Source organism: Notamacropus eugenii, chromosome 2 (genome assembly GCF_028372415.1).
Source record: "Notamacropus eugenii isolate mMacEug1 chromosome 2, mMacEug1.pri_v2, whole genome shotgun sequence".
In the NCBI taxonomy this organism is placed as follows: Eukaryota; Metazoa; Chordata; class Mammalia; order Diprotodontia; family Macropodidae; genus Notamacropus; species Notamacropus eugenii.
The window spans coordinates 528809946-528834611 of record NC_092873.1 but is presented as its reverse complement, the minus strand read 5'-3'; the positions used below and the strand labels follow the sequence as shown (position 1 = coordinate 528834611).

Sequence of the window (24666 nt, the reverse complement as noted above, 5' to 3'; positions counted from 1 at the left end):
GGTAGGCTGGTAGTGAGTATGAAAGGCAGGATGATGGGGGTTTCTCCCGAGAATTAGGGGAACGCTCTGTCCATGGAATGTTAAAGACCTGGAGGGAGGAAGGTACTCTTCTATGGAGTCTGTACAGTGGCAAGCATCACTACTACATAGGAGAAAGAGGAGGAGAAAGCATGGACCCACCACCTTCTGTACCAGTGAAAGGAGTATCCATGCCAATGAGCTTACAAACAGATTGACAAGTATCAAAGGAATACAGATGGTCTTTGACCAGCTATGGGCTTCCAAGTCATTGCATGCAGTATAGCTCAGGGATGACCAGGAGCAAGCTTTTCTTGTCAGTTTCCTGTTTATTTCAGTGGTGACCTAGGGAAGTAATCTATTGATTAGCATTTATAAGACAAAAAAAATTACTCATTCCCCTTCTATTGGGAGAGATTTATATAAAAATACAAGTGAATTCTTTGTGGGGGGGGGGGGGGGAGAAGGCACTAGGACTGGGGGAGGGAGGGTTATAGAAGACCTCAAGTAGGAGCTGAGCATTGAAGGTTAGGAGAATTCTAGGACCTGGGGGGAAGGAAAGAGTGAATTCCAGACCTGGGGGACAGCATGTGAAAGGATGTCTTCTTTTCAATAGTCTTCCTTTTAGGTGGTGAAGTAAGGGTGGAAAGGAAGTTAAGGTTGAAAATACCTGCCCAAATGGATTTGGGAGCATAATGTAAGGAAGAAGGGAGGTAATGTTCCTCTCTACTCTATCCTGGTCAGACAACAGTGAAGGATGCTTATGTTCAGTTCTGGGGGCCACCTTTTCAGATGAACATTAAATGGTTGGTGACCCGGATATGAAGAAAGCAGATAACATGCCACAGCAGGTGAGAAGGGCTGGAGTGGGATCATGAGGGAGAGGGCAGAGACATGACGGCTGTCTTCTAGTATTGAGAGAGTTGTCCTTTGTGTGAGGGAACAGATGTAGCTCTTTCTACCTGTCCCAAGAAGACAAGAACGAGAGCAGAGTTGAGTTCATGGTAGGAAAGAAATTCCTAATGAAGACTACAGATCTGCAGCTAGAAGTGACTTCAAGGGCCATCTAGTCCAAGTCTCATTCTTCCTCTGTAAAGAAAAGAAACGGAGGCACAGAAAAGTTAAGTGATTTGCCCAAGATCACACAGGTTTTGTAAAGTCAAAGGTGCGATTTGAACCCAGGGCTTCCAATTGCAAAACCCGCACTATTTTTCCATCTTGGCTCAGGAGGGAGGTAGTCAAATCCTTAAATCAAGGCAAGATTCTTCAGATATGGGTTGGACTAGATGGTTGCTGGGATCTTTTTCAGCAGATGCTCTGTTGGCTCTCTGTGATGTTTCTGATCCCTACTTTTATAGGGTGTTGAACCTTTATGTCAATGGAATAAATAGAGTGTATTGTAGGCACTTTGAGAGTCAGTTTCACTGATGCAGGGTGTGGGAGGGAGTTGGGGATGTTGGAGGGGAGCCAGCCCTAAAGCACCACTGACAGAAGTCAGAGTTCATTAAGGTAGAGGTTAGAGGTGCCTCTTGGGATTCACCACCCCAGCCTCCTTTGGGGGTCTTAGGGGCAGGAGCTGAGGGCCCCAGGGAGTTTCCTATCCAATAGTTGGTTAATTCCTCAGGCCTTGCTCAGTTTCTGAGATCACAGCCCAAAGTAATCCATAATTCACTTTCCATAGGTGGTCTTGGCAGCATCCCCAACCTTTGGCTAAAAAAATTCTTGTTCCAACACTCTGATGTGAAGTGAGAATTTCAGTGTGATGAAGACAGGCTTACCCAGCACCAAAGCATTAAGCCAAAAGTTTCCTAAACTGGGCTGAGAGGGGTTGGATTGTGCTTTGTTTCATGGATGCATGCCCCTCACTGCTTGTTTTTTTTAATTTAAAGCATGGGGTACATAGGTTTACTTGTGGCCATGTTTTTAGTGATAGAGATTGGAATAAATGACTGAATACTTAGGATTTAGACAAGGAAGGAATCTTAATGATCATCAAATCTGAGCCATTTTTGTAAGTAGGGAAACTGAGGTCCAGAGAGAAGTAAATAATTTGGGAGTGTTGCCTTATATTCAAAGGTTCAGAGGATCTGTATTCAAATCTCCCCCCTGCCCCCGCCCCCATACTACTGTGTGACCTTGAGCGAATCACAACCCCATGAGGGAAACTGGACACAGCCTTCCACCCTTCTTGGTTTACCACAGCCTTGCAAAATAGTACGTGGGACTTTGGCTCTGGCTCCCCAGGGCAATAGGGTTCCAACACTTCTCTGTTCCCTGGGACCTAGGCCAGTCTGGTACCATGAGCCAAGGGGAGAAGATGCTCCCTGGATGGACAGATGAATGCAAGGCTCCAGACAAGTGAGGAGTGATTCTTCTGTTCTCTGGAGCTGTTCCATGTTTGGCTGGAGGGCCAGTGACATCACAGGCCAAGCCCTCACAAGTCTCGGGCTTGGTGGAAGGCCAGCAGCATTTCCTTCCATTCCTGAAACTTTTGCTGATGAAATTTCACTGGCTTTTATCCCCTTGGGCTCTGACAGTCACAGAGAGAAGCCGACAAAGCACTCGTCTGTTTTCTTTCCTCTCTTTTCATTTCTGGTGGAAGTTTAAGGTTTAGACCCAAGGTTAAAAAGAAAGTTTGCTTTCTTGGTTCAAGTATTTAGTGGAATCAAACACTAAACATTCCTGGCAAGAATAAGTTATATTTTGTTTCTAGAGTCTGATATTATTCAGTTGAGCAGGGAGCACTAATCATTATTCTCCCAATTACACGTTTCTGTGTCTTGCTAATAATAATAATTAAAATCCTAGTCTTTTAAAGCACTTTACAGCACTTTATCTCATTGAATAGTGACAGCATCTTTGGGGGAGGGGGGGAGATGCCATTATTATTTCCATTTTACAGTTGAGGAAACTGAGGCAGCTAATATTTGAGGCAAGATTTTAGTCAGCCAGACAAAATGCATTTCTTGTGCCCCTACTATGTGTCAGGCACAGTGCTAAGCATTAGAGATACAAATAAAGACAAAAGATGGTCCCTGCTCTCAAGGGAAGTCACAGTTCAATGCTGTGACAACATGCAAACAATGAAGTTACAAACAGGATAGAAAACAGAATAAATGAGGAAAATCAATAGAGGGAAAGCACTGACATTAAGGGAGTCTGACAAAGGCTTCCAGCAGAAGGTGGAGTTTCAGCTGTACCTTAAAAGACAGAGATGAGGAGGGAGAGCACTTGGGAAATGGATTTATTTGAACTTCATCTTCTTGATCCCAAATCCAGAACTCCTTAAATTGGAAACATAGCAGACTCAAAGGAAAGAACATTGCCATCTTTTACGGTTAGAGGACCCGAGTTCTATCCCCAGCTTTTCTATTTGTAACCTGTAGAATCCTCATGAAACTTTTAAACTAAAGAATGAAAAACATGTTTACGCACTGTACTAAGGGACTGTGATATAAATACAAAAATGAGAGAGATCTTGCTTTCAGAGAACTTACATTATAATAGTTGATCAGTGACCTGGAAAGAAATGTTTGAAAGGCTCTATCCAGAAGCATTGGCAATACTGATTAAGTGTACCTACTCTGTGCTGGGGATGGAGAATGAAAATGGTGCCAGTCCTTGCACTCAAGTAATACAGATTCAGATGGGAGCAGGAGGGAATGACACCCATGAAAGGGTCATTTCTGAGCCCAGAGCAGGAAATGGGAAAGGGAGAAGTAGGCATGTGGTGGCAGGTCTGATGGCAAGATGGCAGCTGCATGCAGTGGGAAGTGTGAGCTGGTGTGGAGCTGACTACGACTATTGGGTTGGGTGAATTTACACCTGACTTGCTGGTCAAGACAGATTAATATTTGGATCTCGATTTTCTTCTTTGTAAATGGAAGGGGTGGAACTAGATGTTCTAAGTGGCCCCTTTTGTCACATCTTTTCACCAAGCCTATGACTGTCCACACCAAAGTGACCTTCCCTGGCCACCACATCGCCATGTGTATTGTTCCCCATTAGAATGTCCTCTCCTTGAGGACAAAGACTCTCCCCCTTTTTGCTTTTGTATTTGTATCCTCAGTTGCTTGGGAGATAATAAGCACTTAACAAAATTTTTTTTTCATTCATTCAAGCCCTAACACTCTGGTCTGATGCAAAACAAATAAAGAACCAAGAGGCTCATGTCCCCAGCGACACAAATGAAAACCTTCAAATATCTCTGAACTCATAGTAATCCCCTTATAGGCAAAGCCATATGGCTGCAGAATGCCACATACACTGTTAGACAAGCTGGATTTATTGTGTGAGGCTGTTCGTCTTTTTCAGAAGCAATGATTCAGTTGTGGGATATATTGGGAAATACTGATTTTTTTTTTTCCTTTCTAAAGGTATAAATCCAAGTTATTAGCTAGAGAGAAATAGATCTCCTAGCTAGGTGACTCAGAGAATAGAATGCTGGATCTGGAGTCAGGAAGACCTGAGTTCAAATCTGGCCTCAGACACATTATTTGTATGACCCTAGGCAAGTCACTTAAGCTCTGTTTGCCTCAGTTTTCTCAGCTGAAAAATAGGGAGAATAATAGCACCCAGGGTTGTTGTGAGAATCAAATGGGATAATATTTATGAAGTACTTCACTATTATATTTAGCAATTCTTCTCATTCTTTCTGTTTCCCTTGGGCATTGTCCAGTCCTTTAGTGAGCAGGCCAGATTTTCTTTCTTTTGAACAAAGTTGGTTTATTGTAAGGCTTCTAGGGCCAGTAACATGCCTAATCTGATCTTTAGGGCAAATTTATCAGATTAGCTTGCTCTTCTAAGCCTAGAGGGGTCAAGAGTTTCAGAGGTAATTTCCTAAGGAATGTCATTACACTTCCATCTGAAAGTGCAGTGTCAGAAATGTGTGAGTGTTGGTTTTTGAATTAGTTCCAGAAAAGAAGTGATCAAACCCATCAGTGAGTTAGGGGAACACCTAACCCAAGCACATTAAGAGTCCTCTCAGTGTAATTGTAGAGGAGAACAATTTGTTCTAACCACCACGATGGTGGCTGAAACGGGCGCTATGGAGCACTTAGAGTTTGGTCAGACTTGGAAGGCGACAAGATCATGCACTGTATTGTGGGCCATCACCAGTCATCCTGCTTTTGTCCTGCCACTGGACCTCAGTGACTCTGGAAGAGAGGGAGGCTGATGACTTGGTGCAACTCTGCCTCACATCCAGTTCATACACAAGTCAAGACATCACCCCCATGATGTCACTGGTCCTCTTCAGAAACGAGACATGAACAACAGGCATAAATTACCTTTTAACTAGTCTACTCTCCACATTCTTTTCTCTTGTAGCCGTCAGCAAATCATTCTTGAGAGCTCACCCCACAACAAAGTTCTTCCATTAATTTTGGGAAAGCTAGTGTTTGATGATTCAGAGTTCAAATGAGAGGAGGGCAGTTGGGTTGGATCCCTGGGGTACTCAATCCCAGGACTGGGACTGTGTCTACTGCACACCTGGGAGAAGGAAGAGATGGCAGCATCAAAGCTGGAAGGGCCCTAAGGGACCTTCTAGGCCTCCCTGGTGAGAAACTGAGGACCCACAAAGGTGAAGGGAGGTTTCTCAAGGTCATCCTGATTGGGAGTGACAGCTAAAATTCAAACTTGTGTCCTCTGATCATCTCTCAGAAGTGTAAATGTAAATCTTATCTACATAGTTAATATGTGTTCAAGTCTCTCCCATGAAATGTCAGTTCCTTGAGGGCAGAGACCTTCACCTTTCTAGCCCCAGTACTTAGCACAGTTCCTGGCATGCAATAGGTCCTTTAAAAATGCTCATTGATTGATCCAATAAATAATGAACAAAAAGCACGGATAAAGTACTTACTAGGAGTTAGACACCTTGCTAGGCACTGGGAATACAGACATAATAAGACAATACCTGCCCTCAGGGAATGGACACTATAATGAAGGAGACACCATGCACATGGAAGAAAGGAAAGAATATTTATTAAGCACCTACTGTGTGGCAAGCATTGTGCTAAACCTATCTGGTTTAGTCCTCCTGGCAATGCTGGGAAATAGACCTATTATTATCCCCCATTTTACAATGGAGGAAACTGAGGCAGACAGAGGGTAAATGATTTGCCCAGGTTCACACAGCTAGCAAATGTCTGAGGTCAAAATGTGAACTAGGATCTTCCTGACTCCAGGTTCGGTATTCAATCTACTGCACCATCTAGCAATGTGTGTCTGTGTGTGTGTGTGTGCGTGTGTGTGTGTGTGTGTGTGTGTGTGTGTATCTATACACTTATATCTCTATGATGTATCAAAATGAAAATGAAGTCATAGGAGGCGGGAGCGTACTAGCACCCCTTGCTTTCTGAGAAGAGCTAACCACAAAATTGTGGGAGCTTTGGCTCAGTCGAGGTGTTTTGTGATGATCTGCTTTCTGTGTGATCTTGAGGAAACAGATTGGAGAAGTTGGATGATTTTCCAGTTGTCAGACTAGCTGCTCCCTAGGGCTCTCCGCAGCTCAGGGTCCTTTGGGAGGAGAAGGTCAATGAGGAAAGCGCTTTGTCAACCCTGCTCTCTAGCAAAGCGGGCTGTTATTGTGTACTTGGCGCCAGTGTGTGTTCTGGGAGGTCCTCATGGCCAGTTGCCTGAACTCCCTGCCCAGGACTGGCAGGCAGAGAGAGGGGCTTGTGATCAGTATCCCCTGGATTGCTGAGATGGCAGATTCACTGATCTAGGGACACTGGCGAGGCTGCCCAACTCTTCCTAGAAGAGCCTCCCTGTCAAAGGCAGGCTGTGCCTATCACCTGGGCAAACATACCTCAAGTTGTTGACTCAAAGCCATCCAGCTAGGTCTTAAGTACACGAAAGTGTAACTCCTGAGCAAAAACAAACAGAATGAATTCTTGGCATGGATACTCAGATTCTGTGGCTTCTCTTACATTCTGTCCCCAGAAGTGGAGGGGACCTAGTAGGTGGGGGCACTCCTAGTTCTGTGCTTAGCTTGGGTTCTCAGCTATTTCCTTCCCTCCTTTTTTATCTTTTTAAACTAAGCTCCTTTTGTCCCCAGAGGAGACAGGGCTGTCCTGTCTGACACTCATTGGCATGGGTTATGTTGGGTTCTCCAGAGTCTTAGACCCCATTTGTTCTGGGTTCTCCCCATAGGGAAGCTGATGCAGTTCACTTGCAATCAGAGGAAGAAGGGGGCTTCCTGGTGGGCTTGGGATTTGGGACTGTTCTGTATGGGTCATCTCTCACTACAGAAAACTAGCCATAGTTCTTCTTTGCCCATCAAGAAAAGACAAGAATTTCATCAAAGGGACTTGGTATTCGAGAGGAGAAAGAGCCAGATCCTCCAGGTGGTCCCCTGATTCACTTTTCATGGTTTTAAAGTTCATGAGATGCTCAACTGAGTCCATCCAAGTCATTTGGTGAAATGACAGGATGGAAGGCATAGGTTAGGAGGGGAGGTAGAGAGAGAGAGAGAGAGAGTGATACTAAGACTTTGGCCCTTTGGCACTTTGAATATCCTCAATCACTGCTCACAGTGGTGATTGTGAGCCACACAAAGGCAGTGTGGATCAATGGAAAGAGCAGTGGTTCTAAGATCAGGGGACCTGGATTCAAATCTCACCTTTGACACTCCCTGTGTGACCTTGAGAGCCAATCCCTTCATCCCCCTATTCCTCACTTTCACCATCTGTAAAATAAGGGGATTTGACTAGATGGTTCCTCCCCATCCCTAAATCTATGATCCTGTGAATGTCTCCCAGGAGACAAGTAATTTTATGATAACTACTAAAGCAAAGACAGTGACAGGGTAACATAGTGCTTAGAGCATGGGTCTTGGAGTCAGAAAGACATCTTTATGAGTTCAAATTCTGCCTCAGATACTTCCTAGCTGGGTGACCCTGGGCAAATCACTTAACTCTATTTGCCTCAGTTTTCTCATCTGTAAAATGGACTGGAGAAGGAAAGGCCAAACCATTCCACTGTCTTTGCTAAGAAAATCCCAAATGGGGTTGGACACAATGAAAACAAATGAACCACAGCTACCAAAACAAAATAATCCTACCTTTGTCAAGACCTTCTTCTTCTCTGGGTCTGTTTCCTGTCTTAAATGATTGAAAGGGCCCTTTCAGTCTGAAGCTTCTATAATATTTGGCACATTTCCTGTATTTTCCTACAAAAGAGGATTACAGATTTGGAGTTGAGAACATCTAGACCTTCATTTGAACATGAATGAACAGCAAGTAGACTGCTGTTCTTTCTCTCTGGGCCTCACTTTAATCTGTAAATAGAAGGGCCAGATTTTCTCGGTTCCAAATCTGTCATCCTCCTTTGTAGGAAACCAGCCTGTCCTCTGACTCCTAGCCATAGAATGCCAGGAGAACCTCTCAATTCAAACAAAAGCACCATTTGGAGGTTTTTTAGGGAGAAATTGGGTTTCTCATTCTCTCCTCAATATATCCCACATCTCTCCTCTCTCAGCCTCAGTTTTCCTCCTCTGTAAGATGGGAATGATCATAGTACCTATGGCAAAGTCTTATCGTAAGGACTAAATGAGATAACACATAAAGTATTTTGCCTACCTTAACGCTCCCTATAAGTTCTAGTTATCATCATTATTAATTTTTATTACTCAATTCATCCTATGTGGATTTTCAACACCTTTTTACACCTTAAATTTGTCAATCGGTGTATTTGTTCTAAGGGACATACCATGTGTGCGTTTACTGGTAACTGTGTTAGACCTCATAGGCCCAAGTACAGATACCTAGAAACTTTTATCTTGGGATCTTGTATCTACAGTGGAATGGACCTTACAGGTCACTGAGTCCAAACCCCTCATTTTATGGATGAAGAAATGAACCAGGGAGGCAGCATCTTAACCAGGGTCATAGAGTTGGTGTGAGAGCTGGTATTCGGACCCAGATCCTTTGTCTCTAGAGCCGATGTTCTCTTTCCATTGTACCATGTACTGGCTCTCAATTTTTTCATTCATAAAATGAAACCTTAGGCTTAGAGGTCCATAAACTTGGTTTTTAAAAAATTAATAATTATATTTCAATGTAATTGGTCTCCTCTATAACTCTATTTATTTTATTGAGACAAAAACCAAAACCATTATTCTAAGAAAGTGTCCACAGGCTTCACCAGACTGTCAAAGGCTCCATGGCACCAAAAAGATGAAAAATCCCCAGGCTAAATGATTGCTCTCCAGGTCCCTTCTGGCTCTAAGATCAAAGATCCTCTGACAATAGTAGGCTTTTCTCCTAAGGAAGGAGGGAGTCAATGAAAGATTGGAAAGGAGGTCGATTTTGTGCTACCTATTGAAGTTGAAGACTCATTTAATGTGTACCTTAGGCCAGACGTACGTACTGAGGTGGGGATGGGCCCTAGACCTGCTCCCTGCATATTAGCAAACACTCTGTGGCTATTTTTGTGTAACAAGAGACTCATTTTTCACATGGGATGGAAGAGGAGGAGGAGAATAAATAAAGGCCAAGCTCATTTTGGAAGACATTTTTAGGGGTCTCAAATATAGAAATCCGTGTGATTATCTGAGCTATAAATGGGACCTAGCCCTGACTTGGCTCTCCCTGCTCATTTCCCCAGCCACAAGAAACAGGGGCCTCTTTTAATATACTGTTTGGCCTTAACGTTTATGGACAATTTAGCTGAGTCAGGATAACTGGAGTCTCCACTGAGTCATGTTTCCAAGAATAAGGCATGTGTCTGACTTAAGAGACAAATGGCCCAGAAGAGGTCTTAGTGAATCCAAGGGGAATGTGGGAGAAGACTGTCCCCAGAAGACAGGTTGGCAGTGGTGGCCCTCAAGGCATGGCCTTGGCCTTGCTATTGTAATGACTGCTCAGATGCCATAATGAAGGGCCTTCAAGTAGAGTTTAGGAGGGATGACTTAGAGTCAGGGAGTCATTTCCTGGCCATTTGGAGACTTTGGCTTTTATCCTTATTAATTAGAAAGTCACTTATGGGATCATGGAATGTTAGAGCTGGAGCAGAACTTTCTAGTCACAGGAACAAGGCCCTCAAAAGACTTCATTGTCCATCTAGTCCATGACTCTTGTATTACAAATGAGGAAACTGAGGTCAACAGAGGTAAAGAGACCGCCAAAGTGGCCCAACTCGTATATGAGGTAAAATTTAAAAGTTTTCTGATTCCAGCTCTGCTGTTCTTTCTTCTTTGCCTCATTTTACACATGAGGAAACTGAGTCTCAGAGAAGGGAAACAACTTCCAGGTCTGTCTGACAAGCATTTATTAATTGCCTACTGAGTACTAGACCCTGAGGATACAAAGAGACATGTGGGCACTCACGGAAAGAAAACCAGACCCTGACCTTGAGGATTTTACATTTTTACAATATATATGACAGGAAACTAAAAGCTCAGTAATTTAAGAATGGGGCAGAACAAGAAAAATTATATGGGAAAGGAAGCGAGCAAAAGCTCCCCATGAGAGGGGTCATTTGAGCGAAGCCTTGAAGAAACCTTACAATCCTCCTATACAGAAGTAAAGGGGAAGAGCCCTCGAGCCCTGTTGAAACAGACATCTGGCAAAGACCGGGAGGCTGGAACACCAGGTTTGAGGAAGGCCAAGTCTCTACTATGCCCCCACTGAAGTAGACGGAGAAAGGGAGTAGTTTGCACTCAGGGCAATAGATCGCTCAGCTGTGGCAATGAAAAGACATATTCCCCTCTGGGCTTGGTGGGACAAAGTAGCGCTGGAGCCCTACATTTGGAGGTGGAAAGACCTGAGTTTGAATCCTGCCTTTGTGACCCTGGATGAATCACTCATCTTCTCTGAAATGCATGGTCTTCATTTGTAAAATGAGGAAGTTGGATTTGATAATGTGAAAGTTCCCTTCATTTCTAAGTCAATAATTCTATAATCTATGAGCAGGTCTCCAGACTTGGGAGGGTCTGAAAGACCTGGCTGGGTCCATAGCCTGCCATCATCACCACTATCACCATAGCTAGCATGTATAAAGCACCTAATATGTGCCAGGCACAGGTAGGTGTGCTGCTATTATCCCCATTCACATTCGCCAGTTAAGGAAACTAGACCTGAGAAAGGTTAAGGGACTTGCCCAGAGTCACACAGCTAACAAGTCTCTGATTCCAAATTTGAACTCAGGTCTTCCTCTTTCCTTGTTGTCCTTCATCTGTCTTATTTTACAGATGGGAAACTGAGGTTGAGGGAGGTCACGTGACTTGCCCAGGGTCACACAACGCTGCTTCTGCTTGGCCTTTTCTCCAGTGATTCTGGAGAGATCCTTTTAACTCTGAACCTCAGTTTCCCTGCCAGTTAAATAGTTGACAGTGCCTATCATGCCTACCTCACAGGGTAATTATCCGCTTTGTGAATCTTAACATGCTGTATGAATGTCAGTAACGTCATCACTCTTGTTATTAGAGGGGCTAGCCAGCTCATCAATGAGCATTGATTAAGCACCTGCTTCACTCCAGGCCCTGTGCTAAGCCCTGAAACTCACCCTACAAACTATGTCCCTGTAAGACATTCAGCTTGTCTGGAGGGCAATCTCAGAGAAGGTGTGAGCAGTGGGGTCGGACAAGGTGGGATTGGAGTGAAGGCTGGAAGGAAGCTAGGGGAGCTGGGAAGTAGAGGGGAGGAGGCACCAGGGAGAATTTTGCAGTTGTGGGGACCAACTGGGAGGGGATGCTTCATTCTGTGTACAAGGACTAGTGAGTTGGGCCAGATGGTTGGATCCTAGAGCATGGGGAGTGAGGTGTTAATGGTAGGAAGAGGCCAGATCATGAAGGACTTTGGATGCCAGACGAAGATCCTGGAGGTCCTAGGGGGCCTCTGGAACTGAGAGTGTAGGGAGGTACATAGTCAACACCAAGCGTTAGGAAAGTCACTTTGAAACATTCAATCTGATATTTTTCTTAAACAGACTGTTTTTCTCCTTTCAGCTCCCGGCCCCACGTCAGCAGTGTCCTACATGTCAGTGAAATGTGTGGATTTGAAGAAAGTTCATCACAAATCCAAGTGGTTCATGCCTTGGGGCCCAAACCATTGTGACAAGATCCGGGACTTTGACGAGGCCCCTCCCAGGCAGATTGAAGCCAACGACATCGTGTTCGCAGTCCATGTGCCACTGCCCGCCATGGAGATGAGCCCCTGGTTCCAGTTCATGCTCTTTATCATCCAACTAGACATCGCCTTCAAGCTGAACAACCAGATCAGTGAGTCCTGTCCTCCTTCCACCTGCCCTGTGACAGTGCCCAGGGTCAGGGTTTGCTAGGGTGTAAGAGGGGAGGAGAAAGAGAGAGACAGAGGAAGAGAGTGGGAAAGAGGGGATAGAAGAGAAGAGAAGAAAGAAAGGAAAGGGGAGGAGAAGAAAGAGAGAAGAGGAGAGAGAGAGGGAGGGAAGAAGGGAGGGAGGGAGGGAGGGAGGGAGAGAGAGAGAGAGAGAGAACACCCTGGATTGGAAGCCAAGTGAGCAAGGTTCAGATGGCAGCTTTAAACATTACCCCTTGTGATGCTGGGCGCGTCACTCAAACCACTCTGTGCCTCAATTTCCTCACTTGTAAATTGGGGACTATAACACTCATGGCCAAGGCCGTTTGGATTAGGTGACCCTGGGTTTCCTTGTATGTATATCAGATACCATAATACTTGTAATAGAGGTAGTTTGATAATGGTGGACAAGGAGTTGTTCTTAAAGCCAGAAAGGCTTGGGTTTGAACTCTACCTCTGACACGTACTGGCTTTGGGAGGCTACATGGGGGACTTATTATATCATTTAATGTCTCAGTGCCCTGTGCAGAAGTGAGTACTGACTGTGTTAGAGAATGGGTTTTCCTTACTGAGAGTTCTCTGCACTAATGAAATATCAAATCTGGTCATTTCTCTCCCACTCCCCCCCCCCCCCGAAAAAACCCCCAGAAAACAATTATCAAGAGAGGCCCTAGAAGGTGGCCAAATAGGCAATGATTATTTGTGGTTAGAGCACTTGACTTGGAATCAGGAAGACCTGAGTTCAAATTCTGCCTCAGACTTTTAACTAGCTTTAGGACCCTGGGCAAGTCACTTAACCTCTGTTTGCCTCAGTTTCCTTAGCTGTAAAATGAGGGAGCTGGACTCCAGGGCCTCTCAGGTGCTTTTCCAGATTCAAATCAATTATCTTCTCTCATTGACCTAGATTCAAATCCCAGTTCTGCCACTGAGTACCTGGGTCGTTCCTCTCTGGGCCTCGGTTTCCTTGTCTGCAAAATGAAGATTTCATGAGATGACCCTCCCCCCAGGTCCCTTCTAGCTGGTCAAGTCTGGACCTGGAGAACCAGAGTCAGTGGGGAAGGGGCTTTTCATGGCTTGTCTGTTACTATTCTGCCTTAGTTGTTATCATCGCTGTTGCTGTTTAAGCCCACCTGAGCACCCTTGTATCCAGGCCAAGTGGGTGGCCACCCAAGGATGTAACTCCAATGATCCCAAGAGGTCTATTGGTTCCAGATAGTTTTCCTTGTTAGCCTACTTAGAGTTACCACCATCAAGGCCATCCTTTGAGTACAGACAACATCTTCAGAAGAACTGGGTTTTTCAAATATTTTATATTTCCAATTACATGTAAAAAAATTTTTAACATTTCTTTTAAAAAAATTTTGAATTCAAAATTCTCTCCCTCCTTTTGTCCCTCCCACATTGAAAAGGCAGGCGATTTGATATCAATTTACATGTGCAGTCTGCAAAGCGTTTTTCCATATTAGTCCTGTTGTGGAAGAAAACACACAATTCAAGAAAATTAAAGTTCAATAAAAAGGAAGCTTTGATCTGCATTCAGAGTCTATCAGTTCTCTCTCTGGAGGTGGATAACCTTTTTCATCACGTATTCTTTGTAATTGTCTTGGATCACTATATTGCCTAGCATGGCTGAATCATTCACAGCCAGTCGTCCTACAATATTACTGTTACTGTGTACAATGTTCTCCTGGTTCTGCACACTGTACTTTTGCCTCAGTTCATGTAAGTCTTTCTAGGTTTAACACAACTTGTTAGCCATTTCCCAATTATGGTTTTCCCCTCAACTTCCAAGTCTTTGTCATCACAAAAAGAGCTGCTATAAATATATTTGTATACATAGGTCTTTTTCTTTAAAAAAAAAAAAAACTTAAAAAAAATTTCTTTGGGATACAGACCTAGTAGTGGTACTATTACTGGGTCAAAGGGTATGCACAGTTTCATAGCCTTTTGGACATAATTCCAAATTGCTCTCCACAACTCCACTAACAGCACATTGGTTTCTGTATTTCTCCACATCCCCCAGCAGTTGTCATTTCTCTTTTCTGTCATATTAGCCAATCTGATAAATTTGAGGCAGTATCTCAGAGTTGTTTAATTTGTATTTCTCTAATCAATAGTGATTTAGAGCATTTTTATATGACTATAGATAGCTTTGTCTGAAAACTGCCTATTCATGTCTTTTGGCCATTTATCAATTGGGGAATGACATATTCTTATAAACCTGGTTCAGTTCTTTACATATTTGAGAAATGAGACCTTGATCAGTTTTCTCACAGTTATGATTACTAATTATGTATTCCCATCCATTCTATTTTTCTCCATTTATCTTTCTCTCTCTTTTCACCCTGTCCCTCTTCAACTGCTTCTATCACCTCCCCAGTCTGCGCTCCCTTCTGTCAGCAACCAGCCTTTATCCTCCGTTCCTCCTACTTCTCTGTAGAGTAAGATAGATTTATTTATCTGAGTTTATTATTCCCTCTTTGTGCCAATTCAAGTGAGAATAAGTTTCGATCACTACCCACTACCAACCTCCATCTTCTCCACTGTAAAAATTCTTTTGCTCCTCTATTATGTGAGATAATTTATCCCATTTTACCTCTTCTTTCCCCCATCTCCCAGTACATTCCTTTTCTTATTCCTTAATTTTATTTTTTTAGTATTATCCCATCATAGTCAGCTCATACCCATGTGCTCTGTCTATATATACTCCTTCTAACTATCTTAATGGTGATAAAATTCTTAGGAGTTATAAGTGTCATCTTGTAGGAATGTAAGCAGCCTAACCTTATTGAAACCCTTATGATTAATTTTGCTGTTTGCTTTTTATACTTCTCATGAGTCTTGTATTTGAAAGCCAAATTTTTTATTTATCTCTGTTCTTCTCATCAGGAAGGCTTGAAAACTTTTAATTTCATTGAATATCCACTTTTTCCCCCTGAAGAATTATGCTCAGTTTTTTTGAGTAGGTGATTCTTGGTTGTAATGCTAGCTCCTTAGCCCTCTGAAATGTCACATTCCAAGCCCGCTGATCCTTTAATGTAAAAGCTACTAAATTTAGTGTAATCCTGACTATGACTCCATGATGTCTGAGTTGTTTCTTTCTAGCTATTTGCAATATTTTCTCTTTGATCTGGGAGCTATGAAATTTGACTTTAATATTCCTGAGACTTTTCATTTTGAAATATCTTTCAGAAGGTGATCAGTAGATTCTTTCAATTTCTATTTTACCGTCTAGGATATCAGGACAATTTCCTTGATAATTTCTTGAAATACAATGTCTAGACTCCTTTTTCATCTTGGCTTACAGGTAGTCCAATAATCAATTATCTCTCTTCAATATATTTTCCAGGTCAGTCATTTTTCCAATGAAATATTTCACATTTTCTTCTATTTTTTCATTCTTTTGATTTAGTTTTATTGTTTCTTGATGTCTTATAGAGCTTGTACTTGCCTAATTCTAATTTTTAAGGAATTACTTTCTTCATTGAGTTTTTGTACCTTCTTTTTAAATTTGGCCAATTCTGGTTTTTAAGGCATTATCTTCTTCAGTATTTTTGTGTGTGTGCGTCCTTTACCAGGCCATTGACATTCTTTTCATAATTTTGTTGTATCATTCTCTTTTATTTTCCCAATTTTTACTCTGCCTCTCTTATTTGATTTTTAGAATCCTTTTTGTGCTCTTCCAGGAATCCTTTTTGCACCTGAAACCAATTTACCCTTTAACATCTATAGACTGAGAGCTCCAAAGGCCACCACTGCTGATTTGGATGCCCCCAAGGCCTGCTGCTGGCTAGGTGGAGTGTGACCTGGCTGGACTGTCCTCTCCTTTTGTCTGAATGAGACAGACCTTTCTTACAAGCCTTCTAAGATGTCTTGAGAGAGAAAATTGTTTTACCCCTCCTTTTGTTGGTTTTGACACTCCAGAATTCATTGAGGTTTTATTTTAAAGTTGTTTGGAGAATAATTTGGGATAGCTCAGTTGAGTTTCTGCCTTTACTCTGTCATCTTGGCCATAAATATTCAGATGAATTTGTTAAAAGATCATGTTATTGGTGAAGGGTAACATTTGCCCACTGTCTCATTCACCAGTATCTCATTATCCTGTAGGACCTATAAGGAAAGGAGACATAGTAGGGTCATGATATCATAGATTTAATCCTAGAAGGGACCTTAGAGGCCACAATATCCAACCCCACCATGAGAAATGAGAAATGAGAATGAGAAAATTGAGACTGAGAGCAGGTCAGTGCCTTGCCCAGGGTCACACACCTATTAAGTGTCTGAGTCTGGATTTGAACCCGGGACTTCCTGACTCTAGTCCTAGCATGCTCTCCCCTGCCCCCAGCACCACTGGGCTTCCTCAGGTGCAGAGTGATTGACTAGGATGCAGGAGAAAGTGGCAGAAAATCCTGCCTTGGGCTTTGCATGCTCACCTGAATGTGCTCTGTAAATGCCTAGCTATGATTGGTGTTATTTTCTATTTAGGAGGCTGTGTTGGGCTGCCACTATCAAGCCCCACACCATTTGCTTGAACTCAAAGAAAAGTGACCTTAAAAATAAAAATGCACTGATGCCCATCTATTGACTTATAGTTCACAACCCTACCATGATCAATAGTCTTAGAGAGAGGGCCTAGCAAAGTGCAGTGACTTGTCCATGGTTACACAGCTACAAAGCGTTTATGGTAGGATTTGCACACAGGTCCTCCTAATTCCAAGGCCAGCCTCTTAGTTACTGTGTTGCTTTTCACGGTGTTATCTGTTTGTACAAAATAATACGGTACATGGACTCTTATAAACAAACCCAGTTAATACCTGAACCATCTCATTGTCCAGAAGCTGAGGAGAGGCTTTCTCCTGAGCAGCCAGGCCAGGTGGGTGGGTGGAGCGTGTGAGCCACCCCTGGCTTTCATGTGGGCAAGTTGGCGGTTGGATTTGGGGGATTTTACCCTGAGCAGTTTTGTTTGTGGATGCTCAGGGTGGCTTTGATTTAGGGTGATGCTATCTCTTCCCAGCGCCCCCTCTTTTAAAACCAGATCCCAGGGGAATTTTTCTGAATCTTCGTAGCTCAGTCTGACAGAACCCTGTTTCCCACTGAACCTCCGAGGCAGGAAAGGCGGCCTCCCTTCCTTAGTAACTCAGAGAACCCTTTCCAGGAGCCAGGGGGATTCACTGGAGTTGGGGTTTCCTTTATTTACAAGCTGTTCTAAGGCTCCTGGCCTGGGTTGCCCAGGTTTCTCTGAGTTTTTTGTTTGTTTTATTTTGGTTTTTGCTATACAATGATACCAATACAAGTTCCATGAGGAGGACTGTGGTTTATTGGAAAGAACCCTGGCTCAGGAGTCTGGGGCCTTGGGTGCAATCCTACTTTTGCCCTTACTTACTCCCTATCTGTACTTGGCTCTTTTCTGCCTCCGTTTCCTTATTGGAGCACTTCCTATTTCTCACTGATTTCCAGGTGCCAAGGAGATACCAGGTATAAGGGAAAGGGACAGGAACAAGCCTGTGTTTTCACTGGTGTAAATAACTGCCCCCACCATCGCAGGCTGGGACCTTCTTTGCAACTTAGTTTTAGCACAGAGGTTTTCTACCTGAGTTATGGGTACTTATTTAAAAAACCATTTCAATAGGTGCATTTCAGGGTAATTGGTTTCCTTTGTAACCTGATGTATTTTATGCATTTAAAAACATGACTTTGAGAAAGGAGACCCAAAGTTTTTGTGTCCGTGTGTGTATGTGTGTGTGTGTATGTATACTCTATACACACAGTACAAATGCAAAATGAACAAATATAAACTTATACAAACTAGTTAAATATAAGGTAATTTGGGAAAGGAGGAGAGAACAAGAGTTAGGGGCATCAGGAAAAGCTTCCCATGAGGTACTATCGTAATTTTATAAATACATTTTACCTGTATTTTCCTATACTTTATAAACATAAAAAAATTTAGGCCCATGACTTACCCAGGGTCACACAGTAACCGTTAGAGGGAAGATTTGGCTCCGGTATCTGCAAATCCACTATTCAGCCCTTTGCAGATCCCTCGCCATGTCCCCATCCCTCCTCTCCCCACATTTCTTCCTTCCGTTTCCCTGGTCTGAGTCAGGAGGACCAGCATGATCAGTCCTACACAAGGATGCCCAGATGTGCTGGGCCATGATTTAGCACCACTTTGACTTGCTTGGGTAGAGGAATGTCTGCTTCTGAGTTACCGAGACAGAGATTAAAGACTCTTCACACTTCATCCTTAGACTTTCAGGATCCCCCCCAAATCAGCAAAGCCCCTGAAGGGGAGCTAGAGAGCTGCACCCTGTTTGGTCTGCCCTAGGATTGATTCTGGCTGCTGCCTTTTGAAAAGGGAGGTGGGAGGAGTGGGGAGGGGGCTGCTTCAGCCCAGCTCTTGGCAGGAAGGAGGGAACCATGGGGTGCTTCTGAGCACAGCCTGGTAGATCTCTGGAAAGACTTAATAAACATAATCCAGATTAAAAAAAATATTTACCCGGCCTTGGACTCTTTTCTTTTTCCTTTTTAGGACAAAAGTTTCCAAAGTCCCCAGCTGGCATTCTGGGAAAACTCCTACCCACTTCTCCAAAGCCTGGAGGTGGTTTTAGACTTTCAATAGACTAATATAATAGAGTTAAAGGCTGGGGGGTAAATGTCAGCCTAACCAGGGACTTGAGCATGTTTGGGAACTGAGTCATTGAACTTCTACTGGAAAGCCATTAACAAATAGAAGCCAGGCCTGCCCACTTCGCACTGGGCTCCTTTGGACCATCTGGCCTCCAGACCCTGCTGGAAGGAAACTGGTGGGAGAGATCAAAGCTGGTCCTTTGCTGAGAACCAATCTCCAGTATGTCCGTGTGCCACAGGCTGTTAAAATAGTGGCTCTGGTAACTGTTGGCATGCATGAATGAATGGATGAGTAAATGGAGGAAAAAACATCCATGTTAACCACATCTACCTCTCCAGTCTCTGCATTGACTGCTGGGGACACAAAGGCCAAGTATTGGGGAACAGAGGGGAACCTCCCTTCCCCAGGAGAGCTCAGGATGAAGAGTTAGAAGGAATGGTATTTGGAGTCTTGGGGCACTTGGGAGGGAGGCCTTGTCTTGGCCTACAGGGTTTGTCTGAGTGGGGAAGGCAGGGTTAGAGGCCCAACATGGAGGGTGCTATCATCCTTTCCTGGAATGTGTTGGACTCTTTGTAGACTGAGGCTTGGCGGACTCTATGCAGTAAAGGAAGGCGAGGATTCTTGTTCTCTAGCTATCACCACTGTCAGAATCTCAATCAGTTCACAAAATCGTGTATATTTTCTTGTTACAGCAAATAACTACCTTAGACAAAGACCTATTGGGGCAGGACTAGGGCGAGCAGTACCAGGGCATGGGCCGCCTGGGCTCCTCCAAGATGAAGCTGTTCACACTTTTGTAACAAGGATGGATATGAGTGTGTGGCCACTGGGGGACTTAGAAATGCTTTGGAACTCAAACTGAGTCCCAGGTCCAAGGTGTGAATTGTGTTCCCGGTGTAACCTGGAGCAAGGGACTGGATCAAGTTCTCCCAGTCTCTAAGGACAAGGAGGAAAGGGATGGTGCCACATAGCTTCCAAGAGGCATTCAGTTGTAATGGTGGACTCGGAATCAGGAAAACCTGGGTTCAAATCCTGCCCTGGACACTAAGCTAGTTCTCCAACTCATTTTCTTCATCTATGAAATGAGTGGGTTGGACTTGGTTTCTATAATATCCCTTGTAACTCTAAATTTATGGTCCCATGACTCTAAAGACCTTCTAGGTCTAGATGTATAGTGCCAGGTTTCTTGAGTCTAGAGCATACATGGGAGAATATTTAAACATCTTGTATGTGTGTGTGTGCGCGTGTGCATGTGTGTCACAGTGAATAGAATGCTGGGTCTGAAGACAGAAAGACTCTTTCCTGAGTTCAAATCCAGTCTCAGATACTTCCTAACTGTGTCACCCTGGGTAAGTCACTTAACCCTGTTTGCCTCAGTTTCCTCATCTGTAAAATGAACTGGAGAAGGAAATGACAAATCACTCTAGTAGCTCTGCCAAGGAAACCCTAAATAAGATCATGAAGAGTTGGACATGACTGAATCTACCTAACACCAACATATGCATGTATATATGTGCATATATATAATAATATGATCATATAAACACACATACTCTAGTGGCCATGACCTTGGGTCCGCATGTACATGTATGTGGCCCATTCCCCAGGCTGCTTGAGATGGGAGGAGGTGGTGACTCATTGAATACCTCATCTCCTTCAGCTTCATTTTTTTCCCTTCCCCTACTCCCCAAAGTCCAGTATTTACAAGTCTGTAAGGAGACTGGGTGAATCAGTTTAACCACTAATTTGAGAAAAAGAAAGAGACTAGAAAATGTGGAGAGGAGATTTTATCTATGAGTTTTTATACAGTGGATGATTAACCTAGACTGGGGAAGGTTGGTTTGATGTTGTTTGTTTACTCTGATTCCTGGGATTATCTCTGTTTTGGGGAGGATCTTTGATAGCTGTCTGGGTCTTTTGAATGAGAATGAACCCTTTAGTACTTGTTTGTATTGGCTAGAAGTCTGGGAACCTTTTGGTTGTATTTGCTTTGGGATATAATTATCGATAAGCCCTTCTCATTTGGATAACATCACTCTAAAGCCTTCCGGATTGGTCCCTGGTGCCTTAAAAAATGATTATTAGTTGTAGACGAGAAAGACTTTATAACTGAAAGGAACCAGCTGGGGCCAGTGGAACCCTTTAGAAGTCTAGCCAAGATTAGCTAGATGGCAGGTTTAGTAAAGTGCAGGGCTTGGGAATCTCCCCATAAAACGGAGGAGCCCTGAGCAGGTCTGCAGTTCACCCCAGCTCCAGCTGCTTGCCTGCCTGATTTGTCCTTTTCATTCATTTTAAAATTATATATTTTTAATGGATTTATTTTACCAGAATTTATTATTTCTCCCTCCCACCATCTTCCCCCATCCCCATCATTGGACAATACAAAGACAAGTCCTCTTGATCCTTACAGGCAGGAAACTGAGGTTCCGGAGAAGTTAAATAATTGGGCCAAGGTCTTGCATCAGTGGTGGTAGCAGACAGTGAGGAGCCTAAATGGCCATTATTACCTTCTTGTTTTTACACCTTGCCCTGCCCTGTCCTCTTAAGCTTCAACCAGGTTGGAGCTCTAACCATGATTGGAAGCTGAAAGGATGGCACATCCTAGAGCTAGGAGGAACCCTTAAAGTCACCAAGCCCTACTTCTTCTTTTTACAGGTGGGAAAACTGAGGCTCATTGTCATACAGGACCACGAATCCAAGAGCTCTTTTCACTGCACCAGGGCTGCCCCTTCCCCAACTTGTGCTTCCTGGACCTGGGTTCAAATCCTGTTTTAGACACTAAAGGCGCTATCTAATGGTTTGGTGGGTGTACATTTAGGGTTGAGTACAGTTTAATCTATATGGTAATGGGCATTTTGAGTTGTGAATGCTCAAGACTGATTACTATTTATAATGCTAGAAACTTGGTCTTAGAAAGTTCATCCTTTCAGTGTTGTAAGGAGCTCTAAGGAAGAGAATTCTCCCTCCCAGGACCAATTAGCACCTTCTCTCTGATTTAAGGATGAAAGGCTAAGTGATTTGCAAAAGGCAGCCCATGACCTCAGGGTTTCCTGACTCCAAGGCTGACTCTCCAGCCTCTACGGAGTGCCAGGCCTGGAGTCAGGAAGACCTGCATTCAAATCCAGCCTCAGAAACTGATTAGTTCTGTGACCCTGGGCAAGTCATTTAACTTCTGTTTTCCTCAGTTTCCTCAATTGTAAAATGGGCATAGCAATAGCAGCCACCCCCCCCCCCGAGTTGTAAAGATCAGATGAGATCGTAACTGTAATACGCTCTTAATACAGTACCTGACCCATAGTAGAAACCATGTAAATGAATATCCCCTTTCTTACTTCTCCTTATGACTTTTCATGACTTTTAAAAATTCAGAATTTTCTCATGACCTGAACTAAAGTCTAAAGATGTAATTAATAGTAATAATTCTGCCTGAATTCAAACACTCCCTCCTCCCCCATTTCCCAATCAGCGCTGTCCTTCCCCCATCTCTCTGAAGGGCCCTTGAGAGCCTCTGAAGCGAGGGGAATGTCTATCCCCAGCCCAAGTCCAAGCCTGAGACGTTTCTTCCACTTGTAAGAATTTAGCCTTGAGAGTCTGGGAGTTCACCTTTGTCCTTAGCTTTGTCTACATATGGCCCCTGGACTTTGGAGTCACAAGACTTGAGTTCAAATTCTGTTTCCTCTGATGGATGACTGGGTAAATCACTTAATTACCGGACCTCAGTTTCTGTAACTCTAAAATCCTAAGGTTCTTTGGAGTAACTTTCTTAATCATCTGATCTGCAGTTGAGGCAGTGGAATCCTTCCCACGTTAAGGGCTCAGCTTTGAAAAAAGGGATTGGTAAGCCCCTCCCTTCTTCTCTCCTCCTCCTTCCCAGGTACATCAAAAACAGTCTTTGAGCTGGAAGGAATCTCCCATGTGAGGGACCTGAACTGTCTGGCCCACTGCTATCTCTAAAGAGGCCTCCGCAGCCTCATTTCCTGGTTAGGGTATGTATGAATGCTATTTCCATAGCCCCAAATGCAGCAGTATTGGCATAACAAAGGCCTGGAGAAATCTGCAAGCTTGTGTGGCCGCCTTTGATGTGGGAGTCATCTGGAGGCCTGAATAATGCAAAGAGACCCGCCGCAGTCCTTATCTTGGAATGCATCTGTGCTCTTTGTCACCTACACTTTTAAATGGGGGGAGGCCCATTCTACCCCCTGCAGATTTCCTCTCCTCTCAACTCTTAAGTAACCTAGAGGATCCCCAAGTTTTCATACTGCAAGTTTTAAACTTTTATAGCTGGCCTAGAGCTGGGTTTGGAGTCAGGAAGGCCTGAGTTCAAATCTGGCTGCAGTCACTTCCTAGCTATGTGAGTCTGAGCAAGTCACTTAACCCCATTTGCCTTAGTTTCCTTATCTGTAAAATAAGCTGGAGAAGGAAATGGCAAATCACTCCAGTATCTTTGCCAAGAAAACCCCAGATGAGGTCATGGAGAGTAGGACACAACTGAGAACAACTCAACAACAATATATAGGGCATGTACATATGTGTACACATGTGTGTTTTACATGTGTGTATGTACAGGGCTGCGTAAGCACACACACACAATCTCTTTTGGATCTTCCGACTACCTGGGATCGTTGTTATATGTTGTCATTATCTTTATATCATAGATGATGAAGCCGAGGCTCCGAGACCACTCTCCTGCCAACGGTCCAATAGTAAGGGCGGGAGGCAGGATCTGCACCCAGATCTCTCCCATCTAGAATGGGATGAAAGCTGACAGCCACACAGCTAGTGGTGGGCACAGAGTTTGATCCAGGCCCTCTGGCCCCAGCTCTGGTGTTCTTTCTACTCCTTCTGCCCTGTTTCCTTGTTAACATCCTACTTAATTGCAATTCCCACAGGTGGGAAACCTGTGGCCTGGAGACCGCATGCGGCAATCGAGGTTCTCAAGTGTCTTTGCCACACTTGAAGACCTAGAGGGCCTCTAGGGTCTCCAGGGCACAAGTTCCCAACTCCTGCAACTAGTATACAGAAGAATTTCTAAAGATCCTTTCATTGGTGTGAGATCAAGGCATAACTATTAATGACTGAATGAGTATTTGATTTAGTTTAATTCAGCAAACTTTTATTAAGCACCTGCTTTGGGCCAGGTATTGGGATGAATGAAAATGAAAGTCTCTGCCTTTAGGGAACTGACTTTGTACTGGACTGTAGTTCACTCTAATGATTTGCGGTTTTTTCAGTGAACAAAAATTTATTTCTCTCTGTCTTGCCTGGTCCTCCCCCATTGGAACAAAGAAAAACAAAAGCTTTGTAACAAATAGTGCTTAGCACAATGCCCAGAACATAGAAGGCACTGAATAAATGTTTATCGAATTGAATTGGAATAGGCGTGGTCAAGAAAAACTGAGTCCAGAGTTGTTGTCATATTCCAAAGCATTAATGTCTCATTCATTGTGTGGTCTGAGGCTTTGCTCCTCAGGCCAGGGGTGGGTGGGACACTTTGTCCTGAGGCTCCTGAAGTCCTAGTGGATGGTTGCTTTGATCAGAGTTCTTGAGCCTGGACGAAGACTCCTGAAAGGTTACCTGATGAGGCATCTTCCTTTCAAGGATGACTCCGTACCCATAAGCTGTCTTATTCCTTTACTTGACCTTTGAGGCATTCCCACTCAGTTAATATTAGCTGGCATTTATCTAGTCTTTTAAGGTTTGCAAAGTGCTTTGTGTCGTCTTATTAAATTCTCACAGCAATCC

General features: G+C 43.7%; 1 protein-coding gene across 10 annotated transcripts in view; it reads left to right on the top strand.

Moving 5' to 3' along the window:
* WLS (Wnt ligand secretion mediator) overlaps nt 1-24666 on the top strand; it is a 207855-nt gene that overhangs the window by 39565 nt on the left and 143624 nt on the right. For all 10 annotated transcript variants that reach the window (XR_011975891.1, XR_011975890.1, XR_011975893.1 and 7 more), the window contains exon 2: nt 11966-12238. Coding sequence is in view for 5 of the 10 variants with exons in the window: in XM_072649803.1 (XP_072505904.1) it covers nt 11966-12238 (273 nt within the window). In the remaining 5 variants the exon portion in view is untranslated. The remainder of the gene's footprint in view (nt 1-11965; nt 12239-24666) is intronic.